Source organism: Acinonyx jubatus, chromosome X (assembly GCF_027475565.1).
Source record: "Acinonyx jubatus isolate Ajub_Pintada_27869175 chromosome X, VMU_Ajub_asm_v1.0, whole genome shotgun sequence".
NCBI classification, from domain to species: Eukaryota; Metazoa; Chordata; class Mammalia; order Carnivora; family Felidae; genus Acinonyx; species Acinonyx jubatus.
Window position 1 is genome coordinate 46,678,757 of NC_069389.1, and position 20,785 is coordinate 46,699,541.

At 37.8% G+C, this 20,785-nt stretch overlaps 1 protein-coding gene across 6 annotated transcripts in view; it reads right to left on the reverse strand.

Moving 5' to 3' along the window:
- Positions 1-20,785, reverse strand: part of PFKFB1 (6-phosphofructo-2-kinase/fructose-2,6-biphosphatase 1) — a 136,041-nt gene that overhangs the window by 52,295 nt on the left and 62,961 nt on the right. Inside the window, exon 2 of one of the 6 annotated variants that reach the window (XM_027053469.2) lies at positions 18,242-18,350. The exons of the other annotated variants lie outside the window; for them this stretch is intronic. Coding sequence (XP_026909270.1) covers positions 18,242-18,281 — 40 coding nt within the window. The 5' untranslated portion in view covers positions 18,282-18,350. The remainder of the gene's footprint in view (positions 1-18,241; positions 18,351-20,785) is intronic. 6 annotated transcript variants of the gene reach the window in all.

Below are 20,785 nucleotides of genomic sequence, written 5' to 3' on the forward strand. Positions count from 1 at the left end.
CCAATAGACACATGAAAAGATACTCAACGTCACTTCTTCTCAGGGAAATACACATCAAAACTACAATGAGGTATCATCTCATGCCAGTCAGAGTGGCTAAAATGAACAAATCAGGAGACTATAGGTGCTGGCAAGGATGTGGAGAAATGGGAACCCTCTTGCACTTCTGGTGGCAATGCAAACTGGTGCAGCTACTCTGGAAAACAGTGTGGAGGTTCCTCAAAAAATTAAAAGTAGAACTACCTTATGACCCAGCAGTAACACTGATAGGAATGTACCCAAAGGATACAGGAGTGCTGATGCATAGGGGCACTTGTACCCCAATGTTTACAGCAGCACTTTCAGCAATAGCCAAATTATGGAAAGAGTCTAAATGTCCATCAACTGACGACTGGATAAAGAAAGTGTGGATTGTATATACAATGGAATACTACGTGGCAATGAGAAAGAATGAAATCTGGCCATTTGTGGCAATGTGGGTGGACCTGGAGGGTATTATGCTAAGTGAAATAAGCGAGGCAGAGAAAGATGGATACCATATTTTTCCCCTCATATATGAATCTGGAAAAACTTAACAGAAGACAATGTGGGAGGGGAAGGGTGAAAAATAGTTACAGAGGTAGAGGGAGGCAAACTCTAAGAGACTATTAAGGACTGAGAAAAAACTAAGGGTAGATGGGGGTGAGGGAGAGGAGAAAGTGGGTGATGGGCAGGGAGGAGGGCACTTGGAATGAGCACTGGGAAGCCAATTTTACAATAAATTATATTTTTTAAAAAAGTGCTGGGGGGATCCAGAAGATGGCGACGTAGGAGGACGCTGGGCTCACCGCGCGTCCTAATGATCACTTCGATTCCACCTACACCTGCCTAAATAACCCAGAAAACCACCAGAAGACTAGCAGAAGGGAGTCTCCAGAGCCAAGTGCAGACGAGAGGCCCACTGAAGAGGGTAGAGAGGGCGGCCAGGCGGTGCACGCTGCACGGACTGGCGGGAGGGAGCCGGGGAGGAGGGGCGGCCCGTCAGCCAAGCACAGCCCCCTAGTCTGGCTTGCAAAAGCGGAGGGGCCCCACCGAGTGTGTTCGGACAGCAAGCCTGACTTAGCATCCGGTAGGTCATAAGTCAACAGCTCTGCTCAGAAAGCGGGAATGCTGGAGGACAAAGGGAGGGAGAGTTGCTGAGCCCCGGGACGACAGAGCTCAGTTTGGCGGGGAACAAAGGTGCAACCCAGCGCCATTATCCCTCGCCCATCCCCCAGACAAAATCCCAAAAGGAACCAGTTCGTGCCAGGGAACGTGCTTGCTCTGCACAAACACCCAACGCTGTGCTTCTGCAGAGCCACCCCTACGGCAGCGGGTCTGACTCCCTCCCACTGCCACAGGGCCCCTCCTGAAGTGGATCACCTAAGGAGAAGCGAGCTAAGCCTGCCCTTCTTGCCCCCGTGCACCTTGCTTACCCACCCCAGCTAATACGCCAGATCCCCAGCACCACAAGCCTGGCAGTGTGCAAGTAGCCCAGACAGGCCACGCCACCCCACAGTGAATCCCACCCCTAGGAGAGGGGAAGAGAAGGCACACACCAGTCTGACTGTGGCCCCAGCAGTGGGCTGGAGGCAGACATCAGGTCTGATTGATGCTCCGCCCACCAATTCCAGTTATACACCACAGCACAGGGGAAGTGCCCTGCAGGTCCCCACCACTCCAGGGTCTATCCAAAATGACCAAACGGAAGAATTCCCCTCAAAAGAATCCCCAGGAAATATCAACAGCCAATGAACTGATCAAAAAGGATTTAAATAATATAACAGAAAGTGAATTTAGAATAATAGTCATAAAATTAATCACTGGGCTTGAAAACAGTATAGAGGACAGCAGAGAATCTCTTGCTACAGAGATCAAGGGACTAATGAACAGTCAGGAGGAGCTGAAAAACGCTTTTAACGAGATGCAAAATAAAATGGAAATGACCACGGCTCGGATTGAAGAGGCAGAGGAGAGAATAGGTGAACTAGAAGATAAAATTATGGAAAAAGAGGAAGCTGAGAAAAAGAGAGATAAAAAAAATCCAGGAGTATGAGGGGAAAATTAGAGAACTAAGTGATGCACTAAAGAGAAATAATATACACATAATTGGTATCCCAAAGGAGGAAGAGAGAGGGAAAGGTGCTGAAGGTGGACTTGAAGAAATAATAGCTGAGAACTTCCCTGAACTGGGGAAGGAAAAAGGCATTGAAATCCAAGAGGCACAGAGAACTCCCTTCAGATGTAACTTGAATCGATCTTCTGAACGATATAGCATAGTGAAACTGGCAAAATACAAGGATAAAAAGAAAATTCTGAAAGCAGCAAGGGATAAACGTGCCCTAACATATAAAGGGAGACCTACAAGACTCGTGACTGATCTCTCTTTTGAATCTTGGCAGGCCAGAAAGGATTCTCACGAGATCTTTAATGTGTTGAACAGAAAAAATATGCAGCCGAGAATCCTTTCTCCAGCAAGCCTGTCATTTAGAATAGAAGGAGAGATAAGGTCTTCCCAAACAAACAAAAACTGAAGGAATTTGTCACCACTAAACCAGCCCTACAAGAGATCCTAAGCGGGATCCTGTGAGACAAAGTACCAGAGACATTGCTACAAGCATACAACATACAGACATTACAATGACTCTAAACCCATATCTTTCTATAATAACACTGAATGTAAATGGATTAAATGCACCAACCAAAGACATAGAGTATCAGAATGGATAAAAAAAACAAGACCCATCTATTTGCTGCCTACAAGAGACTCATTTTAGACCTGAGGACACCTTTAGATTGAGAGTGAGGGGATGGAGAACTATCTATCATGCTATTGGAAGCCAAAAGAAAGTTGGAGTAGCCATACTTATATCAGACAAACTAGACTTTAAATTAAAGGCTGTAACAAGAGATGAAGAAGGGCATTTTATAATAAATATAGGGTCTATCCACCAGGAAGAGCTAACAATTATACATGTCTATGCACCGAATACGGGAGCCCCCAAATATATAAAACAATTACTCATAAACATAAACAACCTTATTGATAAGAATGTGGTCATTGCAGGGGACTTTAACACTCCACTTACAGAAATGGATAGATCATCTAGACACACGGTCAATAAAGAAACAAGGGCCCTGAATGAGACATTGGATCAGATGGACTTGACAGATCTATTAAGAACTCTGCATCCCAAAGCAACAGAATATACTTTCTTCTCGAGTGCACATGGAACATTCTCCAAAATAGATCATATACTGGGTCACAAAACAGCTCTTCATAAGTATACAAGAATTGAAATCATACCATGCATACTTTCAGACCACAATGCTATGAAGCTTGAAATCAACCACAGGAAAAAGTCTGGAAAACCTCCAAAAGCATGGAGGTTAAAGAACATCCTACTAAAGAATGAGTGGGTCAAACAGGCAATTGGAGAAGAAATTTAAAAATATATGGAAACAAACGAAAATGAAAATACAGCAATCCAAACGCTTTGGTATGCAGTGAAGGCAGTCCTGAGAGGAAAATGCATTGCAATCCAGGCCTATCTCAAGAAACAAGAAAAATCCCAAATACAAAATCTAACAACACACCTAAAGGAACTAGAAGCAGAACAGCAAAGGCAGCCTAAACCCAGGAGAAGAAGCGAAATCATAAAGATCAGGGCAGAAATAAACAATACAGAATGGAAAAAACTGTAGAGCAGATAATGAAACCAAGAGTTGGTTTTTTGAAAAAATAAACAAAATTGACAAGCCTCGAGCCAGGCTTCTCAAAAAGAAAAGGGAGATGACCCAAATAGATAAAATCATGAATGAAAATGGAATTATTACAAGTCAATCCCTCAGAGATACAAGCAATCATCAGGGAATACGATGAAAAATTATATGCCAACAAACTGGACAACCTGGAAGAAATGGACAAATTCCTAAACACCCACACTCTTCCAAAACGCAATCAGGAGGAAATAGAAAGCCTGAACAGACCCATAACCAGCGAAGAAATTGAATCGGTTATCAAAAATCTCCCAACAAATAAGAGTCCAGGATCAGATGGCTTCCCAGGAGAGTTCTACCAGACATTTAAAGCAGAGATAATACCTATCCTTCTCAAGCTATTCCAAGAAATAGAAAGGGAAGGAAAACTTCCAGACTCATTCTACGAAGCCAGTATTATTTTGATTCCTAAACCAGACAGAGACCCAGTAAAAAAAGAGAACGACAGGCCAATATCCCTGATGAATATGGATGCAAAAATTCTCAATAAGATACTAGCAAATCAAATTCAACAGCATAAAAAAGAATTATTCACCATGATCAAGTGGGATTCATTCCTGGGATGCAGGGCTGGTTCCACATTCGCAAATCAATCAACGTGAAACATCACATTAATAAAAGAAAAGATAAGAACCATATGATCCTGTCAATCGATGCAGAAAAGGCCTTTGACAAAATCCAGCATCCTTTCTTAATAAAACCCTTGAGAAAGTCGGGAGAGAAGGCACATACTTAAACATCATAAAAACCATTTATGAAAAGCCCACAGCTAACACCATCCTCAATGGGGAAAAGCTGAGAGCTTTTTCCCTGAGATCAGGAACACGACAGGGATGCCCACTCTCACCGCTGTTGTTTCACATAGTGTTGGAAGTTCTAGCATCAGCAATCAGACAATAAAATGAAATCAAAGGCATCAAATTGGCAAAGATGAAGTCAAGCTTTCGCTTTTTGCAGATGATATATTATACATGGAAAATCCGATAGACTTCACCAAAAGTCTGCGAGAACTGATCCATGAATTCAGCAAAGTTGCAGGATACAAAATCAATGTACAGAAATCAGTTGCATTCTTATACACTAACAATGAAGCAACAGAAAGACAAATAAAGAAACTGATCCCATTCACAATTGCACCAAGAAGCATAAAATACCTAGGAATAAATCTAACCAAAGATGTAAAAGATCTGTATGCTGAAGACTATAGAAAGCTTATGAAGGTAATTGCAGAAGATGTAAAGAAAATGAAAGACATTCCCTGCTCATGGATTGGAAGAATAAATATTGTCAAAATGTCAATACTACCCAAAGCTATCTACACATTCAATGCAATCCCAATCAAAATTGCACCAGCATTCTTCTCGAAACTAGAATAAGCAATCCTAAAATTCATATGGAACCACAAAAGGCCCCGGATAGCCAAAGTAATTTTGAAGAAGACCAAAGCAGGAGGCATCACAATCCCAGACTTTAGCCTCTACTACAAAGCTGTAATCCTCAAGACAGCATGGTATTGGCACAAAAACAGACACATAGAACAATGGAATAGAATAGAAACCCCAGAACTAGACCCACAAACGTATGGCCAACTAATCTTTGACGAAGCAGGAAAAAAGATCCAATGGAAAAAAGACAGTCTCTTTAACAAATGATGCTGGGAGAACTGGACTGCAACATGCAGAAGGTTGAAACTAGACCACTTTCTCACACCATTCACAAAAATAAACTCAAAATGGATAAAGGACCTGAATGTGAGACAGGAAACCATCAAAACCCTAGAGGAGAAAGCAGGAAAAGACCTCTCTGACCTCAGCCGTAGCAATCTCTTACTCGACACATCCCCAAAGGCAAGGGAATTAAAAGCAAAAATGAATTACTGGGGCCTTATGAAGATAAAAAGCTTCTGCACAGCAAAGGAAGCAACCAAGAAAACTAAAAGGCAACCAACGGAATGGGAAAAGATATTTGCAAATGACATATTAGACAAAGCGCTAGGATCCAAAATCTATAAAGAGCTCACCAAACTTCACACCCAATAAAACAAAGAACCCGGTGAAGAAATGGGCAGAAAACATGAATAGACCCTTCTGTAAAGAAGACATCCGGATGGCCAACAGGCACATGAAAAGATGCTCAACGTCGCTCCTCATCAGGGAAATACAAATCAAAACCACACTCAGATATCACCTCACGCCAGAGTGGCAAAATGAACACATCAGGAGACTATAGATGCTGGAGAGGATGTGAAGAAACGGAAACCCTCTTGCACTGTTGGTGGGAATGCAAATTGGTGCAGCCACTCTGGAAAACAGTGTGGAGGTTCCTCAGAAAATTAAAAATAAACCTACCCTATTACCCAGCAATAGCACTGCTAGGAATTTACCCAAGGGATACAGGAGTACTGATGCATAGGGGCACTTGTACCCCAATGTTTATAGCAGCACTCTCAACAATAGCCAAATTATGGAAAGAGCCTAAGTGCCCATCAACTGATGAATGGATAAAGAAATTGTGGTTTATATACACAATGGAGTACTACATGGCAATGAGAAAGAACGAAATATGGCCCTTTGTAGCAACGTGGATGGAACTGGAGAGTGTGACGCTAAGTGAAATAAGCCATACAGAAAAAGACAGATACCATATGTTTTCACTCTTATGTGGATCCTGAGAAACTTAACAGAAACCCATGGGGAGGGGAAGGAAAAAAAAAGAGGGTAGAGTGGGAGAGAGCTAAAGCATAAGAGACTCTTAAAAACTGAGAACAAACTGAGGGTTGATGGGGTGTGGGAGGGAGGGGAGAGTGTGTGAGGGGTATTGAGGAGGGTACCTTTTGGGATGAGCACTGGGTGTTGTATGGAAACCAATTTGACAATAAATTTAATCTTTTGAAAAAAAATTTAAAAAAAATAAAAAAAAAAGTGCTGCAAACAGCTAACCCTTAATCTGTATAAACAGTCAAACATCTGCAGGGAGCAATAAAGTCCAGGTATTTGCTTATTTTTCATAGATACTACTGCTCAACATACACTCATAAGTAGACTCAGCTAAAACTTTTTAATAAATTGCTAACGTGGTTGTGGGCTTGTATGAGAATGTGAAGCCCCTGGGGGTTGAAGACCTAGGTGGTTTTGCATCCTCTTGCAGACTTCCTCTACGAATTCCACCAGGTGCTGACAGGGAAGATAGAACAATCCTGAGATGTCCTATAGTTCTGGCTTGGGGAGTAAAACAGAATAGCAGCTATTGCTGAAATTGTGCCCAGACCATTCTCCTTTTATATCCTATGAAACAAAAGCTTTAGTCTTCACAGAGAAAGACAATGCAACTGTAACTTGAGAGTGGTAGTGGAAATTAACTGCAGCTGACAGAGGGAATAGCCAACACTACTGAAACTCTGCCCATACCAATCTACTCCATCTCCCCTAAAGCAAATAAACCTTAATGTGAAGGAAGAAGGGTGATGTCCTGGGCCTACCACTGTAGTTAGAGAAGAGGCAGGAACACATGGGAAGGTCACACCTCCAAGACTGAGGATAAGCATGCTAAAGCTGAGGCTTAATCAGACTAACATGAAATATCATTAGTCACCTATTCCTTACTACCAGGGTAAAAAAAAAAGTAAAATAATAGATTACATCTTCACACAAATAGAAGATTCATCTTCATACAAATTGTCTCCAGAGAGCAGCAGAAAGGGAAGAATCAAGGCAAGAAAGAAATAGTCTGAAGAGAAAAAGAAATCATCAGGACCAGATTCAGGTATAATACACATATTGAAATTATCAGGCAGGGAATTTAAAATAGCTATGATTGATAAATTTAGAAAAAAACTTTATTGGAAAAGGTAGACAACATGAAAGATCAGATAATTTCAGTATATGGATGAAAATTATAAGAAGGAATCAAAGGAAAATCAAGAGAAAAAAACTACAGTAATAGATCTGAAGAATATCTTCAATGTGTTCATAAGTGAACTTAACATAGCTGAAGAATCAATGAACTTGAGGATATATTACTAGAAATTAAACACATTAAAATGCAGAGAGAAAAATTAGTAAAAAAAAAAAAAAGAAAAAAGAATAAAACATCCAAAAATTTTGGGAAAGTATCAAATAGTGTAATATATATGTATATATAAAATATATGCAATATATAATTAGAATGACAAAAGGAGAAGAGGGAGATAATGGGAAAGAAGAAATATTTGAAGAAAAAATTGTAAAAAATTTCTAAAATTGAGTTATTGATACCAAACCACAGATCCAAGTATCTCAGAGAACACCAAGCAGAGTAAATAAATTTTAAAAAGAACCACACCACACCCAGATGTATCAAATTCAAATTGCAGAAAATCAGGCAAAAATAAAATATTGAAAGAGGCCAGGAAAAAGGAGTGGCAGGAACACCTTACCTACAGAAGAACAAGGAGAAGAATTATGCTAGACTTCTTGTCAGATGCCACATAAACAAAAAGACAGTGGAATAAAAATTTTAAAGTACTGAAAGCAAACAACAGTGACAACACCACAAACCATGCCAATCCAGAATTCTAAATTCAGCAAAAATGTCCTTCAAAAATAAAGGCAAAGTAAATGCTTGTATTTCAGACATACAAAAACAGAAAATTCATCACAGGCAGAACTGACCTATAAGAAATATTAAAGAACAATATTTAGAAAGAAAGGATATGATATAGGTCAAGAAACTGGATTTACATAATTAAAGAAGAGCATTGGGAAAGGAATAAATAAAAGCAATATATATCTTTTATTTTACATATTCTTAATCATTCTAAAAGATAATTGTTTTAAAAATTGTTAATGCTTATTTATTTTTGAGAGAGAGAGAGAGAGACGCAGAGCATGAATGGGGGAAGGGCAGAGAGGGAGGGAGACAGAATCTGAAGCAGGTTCCAGCCTCTTAGCTGTCAGCACAGAGCCCAATGTGGGACTCAAACCCACAAACCATGAGGTCATGACCTGAGCCAAAGTTGGATGCTTGACTGACTGAGCCACCCAGGTGCCCCTAAAAGATAACTGCTTAAAGCAATACTAGTAATAATTTACTGGGTGTTTATAACATGTATGAAAATTAAATAAGTACAACAATGACACAAAGAAAGTGAAGAAGATTCTGGGAATATTCTGTTATAAGGTACTTGTTCTACATGTAAAACAATATAGTGTTATTTGAAGGTGAACCCAAATTACTTTAAAATATACATTGTAAACCCTAGGGGAACCACTAAAAAAGTTAAAAAAAAGAGATATATAAATAAATAAATACAATAAATAAAATGGAATCATAAAAATTCTCAAATCAGATGAGAAGAAGCCAAAACAAAATGTTAAAAAAGAAGCAAAGAGGTCTGGGAAGATGGTGGTGGAATACGAAGACTCTAGGCTTGCATTTCTTTGTGAATGCTACTAGATAACTATCAAATCATCCTAAATGACCCAACAATAAACCTAAAGACTGGCAGAACAAATTCCACAACTAAAGGTAGAGAAGAGGTCACACCAAAGAAGGTAGGAGGTGTGGAGACACAGTTTGGTAGAGAAACGGATCATGGCTACCATGGTGGGGAAGGCGCTGAAGCGGTAGAAAAGGGTCAGAGACAGACTAGCACACTGAGAAGCCCACAGGGGGAATACAAGCCACCATAGAAATTGGCTTGGAAAGCAAGACAGGATGAATTTTGTGAGTTCTTGAAACCACCTGGGTTTAAAGTCTAGAGATTTAAAGGTCAGGAGGCTTTGGCTCTGGGAAAGCACAGAGGGCATTGGGGCTGTTCTTGAAGAGAAAGCAGGGCAAATAACGTGTGGGCATACAACATGGAAACAGCAATATGAAGAGTACCTGGGGTACACAGTGGGGGAGGATATCTGCATATCTTGTAGTGTGTCAGCATTCAGGGAAAGACCCCTCTGGTAACAAAGGGCAGGCACCATTTTCCTCCCCAGCCTTTCAGTTTAAACACAGGGTCACTTGCAGGAACCAATTAGACTATACTTGACACAAAACTTGCTTACACCAAGCCCCAACCCCCCCCCCCCCATGCTGTGGTGGAACCACCATTCTCAGTCATGCTTGCCTCAGTCCCATTGCAGTGGGCTCCTTCCCCTAGAAGACCAGCTTAAAGCCCTGTCCATACTGCATCTATCAAACCAGGAGTTTTTCAGGGCCTTGGTTTTAGTAGCAGTGGTGAAAGGTCTTATTTCACAAGGAGACCAGAGCACATCTTAGTTAAAACTTGTCACATTCAGGTAGGGATCACATATTGCCCACAACAGACAAAAAGAGCCTCTGCAGATGACTGGCCTGTGGGTAGAGCACCCAGGACACAATGGCAGAGCGCTTGCAGCATACATTAGAGACACCCCCTGAAGTACTAAGCCCTGGGGTACTATACTACACTACAGAGCACTACAGGACATCTTCTTCATAAGACCATTACCCTCAAGAACAGGAGAAGTAGTTGACTTTCCTAAGACATTGAAACATGCATAAAGACTTAGAAAAAAATGAGAGGACAGAGAAATCTATCCCAAATGAATGAACTGGATAAGGCCATGTTGTATTTAAACTGATGAATGGGAAAAAAACTGCAACCAAGATACTCTATCCAGCAAGGCTACCAACATTGGAAGGAGAGATAAAAAGTTTCTCAGACAAACAAAAACTAAAGGAGTTACTGATCACTAAACCAGCCAGCAAGAAATATTAAAGGGGACTCTTTGAGTGGACAGGAAGAACTATAAATTAGAATATGAAGATAAGAAGCACAAAAGCAGTGATAATTAGTATTTCTGTTAAAAAAACAGTCAAGGAACCCACAAAATAAAAGGTTGTCAAATATGACACCATATACCTAAAACGTGGGAAGGAGTGGAATAAAGAATCAGTTCAAATTTAAATGACCATCAACTTAATACAGATTGCGATATACAGAAGATGTTATGTACAAGATAATTGTTTTTTTAATATATGAAATTTATTGTCAAATTGGTTTCCATACAACACCCAGTGCTCATCCCAAAAGATGCCCTCTTCAATGTCCATCACCTACCCTCCCCTCCCTCCCACCCCCCATCAACCTTCAGTTTGTTCTCAGTTTTTAAGAGTCTCTTAAGGTTTGGCTCTCTCCCACTCTAACCTCTTTTTTTGTACAAGATAATTGTAACAATGAATCAAAAACCACTAATAGGTATGCAAAGTATAAAGAGAAAGGAATCTAAATGTACCACTAAGAAAAAACAGCATATCATGAAAGAGAGAAAGAGTAATAAGAGAACTTCAGAAACAACCACAAAACAAGTAATAAAATGCCAATAGATACATATATATCAATAATTACTTTGAATATAAATGGACTAAACATTCCAATCAAGACACAGGGTGATAGAATTGATTAAAAAGCAAGACTCACCCATATGCTGCCTACAGGAGATTCATTTTTAGACTAAAACACACCTGCAGATTAAAACTGGGAATATGGAAAAAATATTTATCATGCAAATGGGTATTAAAAGAAATCCAGAGGAACAATAATAATGTCAGACAAAGTAGATTTTAAAACAAAGACTGTCAGAAGAGACAAAAACAGACTCTCTATACAATCATAATGGGGACAATCCAACAAGAAGATATAACAATTGTAAATATTTATGCACCCAATATGAGGGAACCCAAATAAATAAAACAGATAATAACAAGTATAAAGGAACTAACTGGTAGTAATACAATAGTAGTAGGGGATTGTAACATGCCACTTACATCAACGGACAGATTATCTAAACAGAAAATCAACAAGAAAACTATGGCTTTGAATGGCACACTGGACAAAATGGACTTAACCAATGTATCCAGAACATTCCATCCTAAAACAGCAGAATACACATTTTTTTTCAAGTACACATGAAACATTATCCAGAATAGATCACATATTAGACCACAAAATCAGTCTCTACAAATTAAAAAAAAATGAAAGTCATACCATGAATCTTTTCTGACCACAACGTTATGAAATTAGAAATAAACCACACACACACACAAATTGGGAAAGGTCATAAATACATGGACATTTGATAATATGCTACTAAACAACTAATGGGTAAAATAAGAAATCAAAACAGAAACCAAAAAGCACATGGGAACAATTGAAAATGAAAACAAACGGTCCAAAACATTTTGGATGAAGGTAAAGCTGTTCAAAGTGTGAAGTTTATAGCAATACAGGTCTACCTCAAAAATAAAGAGAAATCTGAAATAAACAGCCCAACCTCACACCTAAAGTAACTAGAAAAAGAAAAACAAACAAGGGGAACCTGGCTGGCTCAGTTGGTAGAGCATGTGACTATATTCAGGACATGAGTGTGAGCCCCATGTTAGGGGCAGAGATTACTTAATAAATAAAAGTTTAAATTTTTTTAATTTAATTTAATTTTTAAAAATTTTTTAATGTTTATTTCTGAAAGAGAGAGACAGAGTGCTAGTGGGAGAGGGGAAGAGAAAGAGGGAGAGAGACACAGAATCTGAAGCAGCTCCAGGCTCTGAGCTGTCAGCACAGAGCCCGACGTGGGGGCTTGAACCCATGAACTGTGAGATCATAACCTGAGCTAAAGTCAGACGCTGAACTGACTGAGCCACCCAGGCACCCCTAAAAACTTTTGAAAAATGAAAATATCTTTAAAAAAAGAAAAAGATAAACAAACCCTAAAATAGCAGAAGGAAGGAAATAATAAAGATTAGAACAAAAATAAATGGTACAGAAACTAAATAAACAATAGAACAGATCATTAAAAAAAGGAGCTGGTTCCCTGAAAAAAATCAATAACATTGATAAACCTGTTGCTAGACTTATCAAGAAACAAAGAGAAAGGACTCAGATAAATAAAATTACAAATATAAGTGCTAAATAACCAACACAACAGAAATACAATCATAAAAGAATCTTATGTAAAATTATATGCAAACAAATGGGACAATCTAGAAAAAAATGGATAAATTCCAAGAAACATATAACCTAGTAAAGCCGAAACAGAAAAAAAATAGAAAATTTTCATAGATTTATTACCACCAAAGAGATTGAATCAGTAATCAAAAACCTCCCAACAAAAATCCAGTACCAGACAGCCTCACAGGTGAATTTTACCAAACATTGAAGAAGAGTTAATACCTATTCTTCTCAAACTATTTCAAAAAGAAGAGGAAAGAAAACTTCCAAATTCATTCTATGAGGTTAGAATTACCCTGATACCAAAACCGTATAAAGACATCACAAAAAAAAAGAGAACTAAAGACCCATATCTCTGATTAACATAGATGCAACAATCCTCAACTAAATACTAACAAACTGAATCCAACAATGCATTAAAAAAGCATTGCCATGATCAAGTGGGATTTATTCCTGGTATGCAGGAGTGGTTATGTGGGGAAATAGGTTCTACTTACACAAATAGGTTAGAAAAAAAGCTTAGGGCAGAAAGCTGCCTCCACGAGGCGAAAGCACCCAAGGTTAGCTAGCAAGATATTGTAATGGGATCATGAGTAACTTGTTATATCACCTGCAGGAACTTACTTTCCATCTGGTGCCAATATACTATTGTGCTTTGCTCACAAGCTCCACTTTCCCCCCAAACCCTTTGCTTCTTACACACACAAATTAATGATTACTATCTGATTTCTTCACGTTCACCATATGTGTAAGATCTTGAGTGCTCAAAATACAGAGACGAAGCCCCTGTTCAGGGCTCTTGTCTCCTCACGGACATTAGCCTCTCTTGTATTCAGTTCTGTGTCCACTCTCTTGCTGGACAAGAGAGAACTCCAAACTCATAGTCTGTGACATGGTTCAATATTCAAAAACCAATCAACATGATACATCATACCAGTTAAGATAAAGGATAAAAACCATATGATCATTTCAATAGATGCAGAAAAAGTATTTGTCAAAGTACATCCATTCATAATAAAAAGCCCTAAGTAAAGTAGGTTGAGAGTGAACACACCTCAACATAATGAAGGCCATATATGAAAAACCCACAAAGAGCATCATACTCAATAGGGAAAAAACAGGGCTTTCCCCCTAAAGTCACGAACAAGACAAGGTTGTACACTCTCACCACTTTTTTTCAACATAGTAGTGGAAGTCCTAGCCACAGCAATTAGACAATGAAAAGAAATAAATGGCATCGAAATTGGTAATAAAGAAGTAAAACTTCACTATTTGCAGATAACATGATACTATATATAGAAAACCATAAAGACTCCATCAAAAAATGACTAGAACTGATAAACAAATTTAGTAAAGTCACAGCATACAAAAACAATAAACAGAAATCGGTTGCAGTTCTATACACAATAAGGAAGCAGCAAAAAAAAAAAATTAAGAAAACAATCCCATTTACAATTGCACCCAAAATAATAAGATATCTAGGAATAAACATAACAAAAGAAGTTAAAGACCTGTTCTCTGAAAACTAAAAACCAATGACAAAATAAATGGAAGAGGACATAAGGAAATGGAAAGACAGGGGCACCTCTGTGGCCCAGTCAGTTGAGTGTCTTGCTCTTAATTTTGGCTCAGGTCACAATCCCAAGGTGATGGGATTGAGCCCCATGTTAGACTCCACACTGATTGTGGTACCTACTTAAGATTTTCTCTCCCACACCCTCAGCCCCAATTCCCCACTCACACACTCCCTAAAAATAATTTAAAAAAAGAAATGGAAAGACATTCCATGCTCATTGATTGGAAGAACAAATATTGTTAAAATGTCCATAATACCCAAAGCAATCTACACATTTAATTCAATCACTATCAAAATACAAATAGCATTTTTCACAGAATTAGAAGGAAAAAAGTCCTAAAATGTCTATGGAACCACAAAAGACCCCAAAGAGCCAAAGCAACTTTGAAAAAGAAAATCAAAGCTGGAGGCATCACAATTCTGTACTTCAAGTTATATTACAAAGCTGTAGTCATTAAAACAGTATGATAGTGGAACAATAATAGATACATAGATCAATGGAACAGAATAGAAAACCCAGAAGTAAACCCATAATTTTATGGTCCATTAATCTTTGACAAAGCAGGAGAGAATATCCAATGGAAAAAAGTCTCTTCAACAAAAGAAATTGGGGAAACTGGTCTGCTACATGCAAAAAATTATACTTGACCACTGTCTTACACCATACACAAAGATAAATTCATACCAGCATAAAAATCTAAATGTGAGACCTGAAACTATAAAAATACTAGAAGCACACACAAGCAGTGAGGTCTCTGACATCAACCATAGCAATATTTTTCTAAATATGTCTTTTGAGACAAGGGAAATAAAAGCAAAAATGAACTATTGGGACTTCATCAAGATAAAAAGCATTTGCACAGCAAAGGAAACAATAACCAAAACTAAAAGGCAGCCTACAGTACAAATGAAGATATTTGCAAACAACATATCTGATAAAGGGTTAGTATCCCAAATCTATAAAGAATTTATCAAATCCAACATCCAAAAAACAAATAACCGAATGAAGAAATGGGCAAAAGATATGAATAGACACTTTTGCAAAGAAGACATACAGATGGCTAACAAACACATGAAAAGATGCTCAACATTACTCATTATCAGGGAAATACAAGTCAAAATCATATTGAGATACCACCTCACACCTAAAATGGACAACTCAGGAAACAACAGATATTGACAAGGATGCACAGAAAGGGGATCCCTTGTGCACTGCTGGTAGGAATGCAAACTGATGCAGTCACTCTGCAAATTAGTATGGAGGTTCCTCAAAAAATTAAAATTAGAACTACTCCATGACCCAGCAATTGTACCACTAGGTATTTATGCAAATGATATAAAAATGCAGTAAGAAGCACATGCACAGCAGTGTTTATAGCAGTGCTATCTACAATAGCCAGAGTATGGAAAGAGTCCAAATGTCAATCGACTGATGAATGGATACAGAAGATGTGGTGTATATACATACAATGGAGTATTACTTGGAGATCAAAAGGAATGAAATCTTGCCATTTACAACTACATGGATGGAACTAGAGTGTATTATGATAAGTGAAATAAGTCAGTCAGAGAAAGACAAATATCATATGATATCACTCATGTGGAATTTAAGAAACAAAATAGGTGAACATAGGGGAAGGGGAGAAAAATAAGATAAAAACAGAGAGGGTGGCAAACCATAGAGACTCTTAAATACAGAGAACAAACTGAGGGTTGCTGGAGGGGTGTTGGTTGCGGGGATGGGCTAAATGGGTGATAGGTATTAAGGAGGGCACTTGTTAGGGTGAGCATTGGGTATTTTATGTAAGTGATGAATCCTTGAATTCTACTCCTGAAATAATTATTACACTATATGTTAAATAACTGGATTTAAATAAAATTTAAAAATTAAAAAAAAATTCAGTTAAGAAATGGGCAGAAGACATGAACAGACACTATTTCCAAAGAAGACACCCTGATGGCTTACAGACACATGAAAAGATGCTCAACATCACTCTACATCAGGGCAATACAAATCAAAACCACGATGAGATACCACCCTACACCTGTCAGAATGGTTAACATTAATAACACAGGAAACAGGTGTTGGTTAGAATGTGGAGAAAGGGGAACCCTCTTGAGCTGCTGGTGGGAATACAAACTAGTGCAGTCACTCTGGAGAACAGTATGGAGGTTCCTCAAAAAGTTAAAAATAGAACTACCCTATGATCCTGCAATTGCACTATTAGGTATTTACCTGAAGAATACAAAAATATAGATTCAAAGGGGTACATGCACCTCAATGTTATAGCAGCATTATCAACAATAACCTAACTATGGAAAGAGCCTAAATGTCCATCAACTATTAAACGGATAAAGAAGAGATGGTGTGTGTGTGTGTGTTTGTGTGTGTGAGTGTGTATGTGTATATATATATATATATATATATATATATATATGTATACATTACTAGTATGTATATATACATTATATTATATATATATTTATATATTATACATATATACATTATATATTATATATATTGTATAACATATATATTATATTATATATAATACACATTATAACATATGTATTTTATATATATATATATATATATATATATACACACATACACATACTCAGTCATCAAAAAGAATGAAATCTTGCCATTTGTACCAACATGAATGGAGCTAGAAAGTATTATACTAAGTGAAACAAGTCAGTCAGGGAAGACAAATTTCATATGATTTCACACATATGTGGAATTTAAGAAACAAAGCAGATGAACCTATTGGAGAAAGAAAAACAAACCACGAGTCTCTTAATGATAGAGAACAAACTGAAGATTGATGGAAGGATGAGGTGGGAGATGGGCTAGACGGGTGATGGGCATTAAGGAGATCATTGTTATGATGAGCACTGGGTGTTGTATGTAAGTAATGAGTCACTGAATTCAACTGAAACCAATATTGTACTGTATGTTAACTAAGTAGAATTTAAGTAAAAATTTCAAAAGAAAGAAACAGAAAACAATGGAAAAAAAGGAACAAAGCAAGGATATCTACTTTCATCACTTTTATTCAATAGCACTAAAACTCCTAGTCAGTATTATAAGCCAAAACCAAACAAATATAAGGTATACAGATTGTATACAGATTGTACAAAATTCCAGTAAATCTGCAAAAAATTCTGTTGAGGAACATCATCAAAATACATGATAGCCAATTGCCCCATGAGCTGGACCTAAGCACTCAGAGGCTCCTCACCCCCTCCTCTGTCCTAGGAATATGGGTTCCACTTGCTTTTCCCACTCCCAGGGGCTGCTCCAAGGACAAAATTGAGATGGTGATATGTTGGAAATACCTGCATGGGGGGGGTGGTGTCTGGGTGGCTAAGCCAGTTAAATGTCTAACTCTTGATTTCAGCTAAGGTCATGATTTCATGGTTTGTGAGATCATTGGGCCCTGTGGTGACAGCGAGGACACTCCTTGGGATTCTCTTTCTCACCCTCTCACTCTGCACCTCCCTCTGTATCTCAAAATAAATAAACATTTTTTAAATGAAAATACCGGGGTGTCTGGGTGGCTCAGTATGTTGAGCATCTGACTCTTGGTTTCTGCTCAGGTCATGATCACAAGATCGTGGGACAAGCCCTGCATCAGGCTCCATGCTCAGTGTGGAGTCTGCTTAAGTTTCTCTCTCTCCCTCTGCCCGTCTTCCTCACTCACGCTCTTTCTCTCTAAAATAAAGGGAAAAATAAAGGAAAATACCTATATGGTATGTTACTGAGCCAGTTAGGGCCTCATGATAAACTTTTAAGATTTGGAGACCAGGTGCAGGGATCCATTTTTCTTGCTGCCAGCCAAGACAAGCCTTGTATGTAGGTTCCCATTATTATTATTAAAAATTTCCGCCTACCCACCTGGAATTAGCTTGCCTCTTTCTTTGAATTCTCCCTGCCTTCTTCATAAGGGATCTAGGTTCATATTACACCTGGGAAGCTCCTGAGAGGGTTCCAAGCAACAAATACTCCTAGAACTAATAAGTGATTTTATTAATTTCACAGGATACAATGTCAACACAAAAAAGTCAATCATATTCCTATAAATAAGCAATTAATAGCTAAAGAACAAAATTAATGAAAAAACTATAATACTTCTAATAAGATAAAAAAAATACTTAGGTATAATACTAACAAAACCTGTATAAGATCTGTATGCTGAAAACTGCAAAATGCTCCTAAAAGAAATCAAACAACTAAATAAATACACATATCGTGTTCATGGATTGAAAGACTCAACATAGTAAATATGTCCATTTTATCCAAAATGACCTACAGATTTAACAGAATATCAATAAAATCTATCATCAGGATTTTTTGAAAATATAGACAAACCAACTCTAAAGTTAATATGGAAGATCAAAGGAACTAAAATAGTTAAAATAATTTGCAAGTTAATAACAATTTTGGAGGAAACTCCGTACCTGATTTTAAGATTTACTATAAAACTACAGTGCTCAAGACAGTGTGTATTGTCAAAAGGATAGACATATATGTCAATGGATTAGAATAGAGAGCCCACAAATAGACCCACACAAATACAGTCAATTGATATAGGAAAATCGAAAGCAATTCAATGGAGAAAATAGAGACTTTTCAAAAATGGTGCTAGAACAAATGGAACTCCCTATACAAAACATGAACCTCAACACAAACCTTGTACTTTTGCAAAAAAGAACTCAAAATAGATTATTGTGCTAAATATATAATGTAAATATATAAAACTTCTAAAAGATATTTCATCCAGTTTTAATTTATTTTTGTGTATGGTGCAAGAAAGTGGTCCAGGTTCATTTACTGAAGAGACTGTCTTTTTTCCATTGGATATTCTTTCCTGCTTTGTCAAAGATTAGTTGGCATATGTTTGTGGGCCCATTTCTGGGTTCTCTATTCCATTGTATCTATGTGTCTGTATTTGCAAATGAAATATCAGATAAAGGGTTAGTATCCAAAATCTATAAAGAACTTATCAAAGTTAACACCCCAAAAAACAAATAACCCAGTGAAGAACTGGGCAAAAGACATGAATAGACACTTTTCCAAAGACATACAGATGGCTAACAGACACATAAAAAAATGCTCAACATCACTCATCATTAGGGAAATACAAATCAAAATCACAATGAGATACCACCTCACACCAGTCACAATGGCTAAAATTAACAACCCAGGAAACAACAGATGTTGGTGAGGATGCTGAGAAAGAGGATCCCTTTTGCATTGCTCATGGGAATGCAAACTGGTGCAGCCACTTTGGAAATTAGTATGGAGGTTCCTCAAAAAATTAAAAATAGAACTACCCTATGACCCAGCAATTGCACTACTAGGTAGTTATCCAAAAATACAGGAGTGCTATTTCGAAGGGACATATTCACCCCAATGTTTATAGCAGCACTATTGACAATAGCCCAAGTATGGAAAGAGCCCAAATGCCCATTGACTGATGAATAGATAAAGAAGATGTGGTATATATATGTATATATGGAATATATGGAATATATGTGTGTGTGTGTATACACACATATATATACACATACACGCAATGGAATATTACTCAGCTATCAGAAAGAATGAAATCTTGCCATTCGCAACAATGTGGATGGAACTAGAGTGTGTTATGCTAAGCAAAAGTAGTCAATCAGGGAAAGACAAATATCATATGACTTCACTCACATGTGGAATTTAAGATACAAAACAGATGAACATAAAGGAAGGGAAGCAAAAATAATATTAAAACAGGGAGGGGACAAACCTAAAAGACACTTAAATACAGAGAACAAACTGAGGGTTGCTGGCAGGGTTTTGGTGGGGGGATGGGCTAAATGGGCAAGGGGCATTAAGGAGGACACTTATTGAGATGAACACTGGGTGTTATATGCAAGTGATGAATAACTAAATTCTACTCCTGAAACAATCATTACATTATATGTTAGCTAAATTGTATGTAATTAAAAAAAATAAATTAAAGGGTGCCTGGGTGGCTCAGTCGGTTAAGCATCTGACTTCAGCTCACATCATGATCTCCCAGTTTATGGGTTTGAACCCGGCGTCAGGAACTGTGATGACAGCTCAGAGCCTGGAACCCGCTTTGGATTCTGTGTCTCTCCCCTTTAAGGGCCCTCCTATGCTCATGCTTTGTCTCTCTCTGTCTCTCAATAATAAATAAATGCCAAAAAATAAAAATTAATTAATTAATTAATTTAAAAAATAATTTAAAAAAACTTAACACCCAAAAAATATATAATCCAATTAAATAATGAGCAGAAGACACGAATAGACATTTTTTCCAAAGACATAGAACTGGCCATCGGGCACAGGAAAAGATGTGGTCAACATCACTGATCATCAGGGAAATACAAATCCACACTATAATGAGATTCATCTCATACCAGTCAGGATGGATAACACCAAC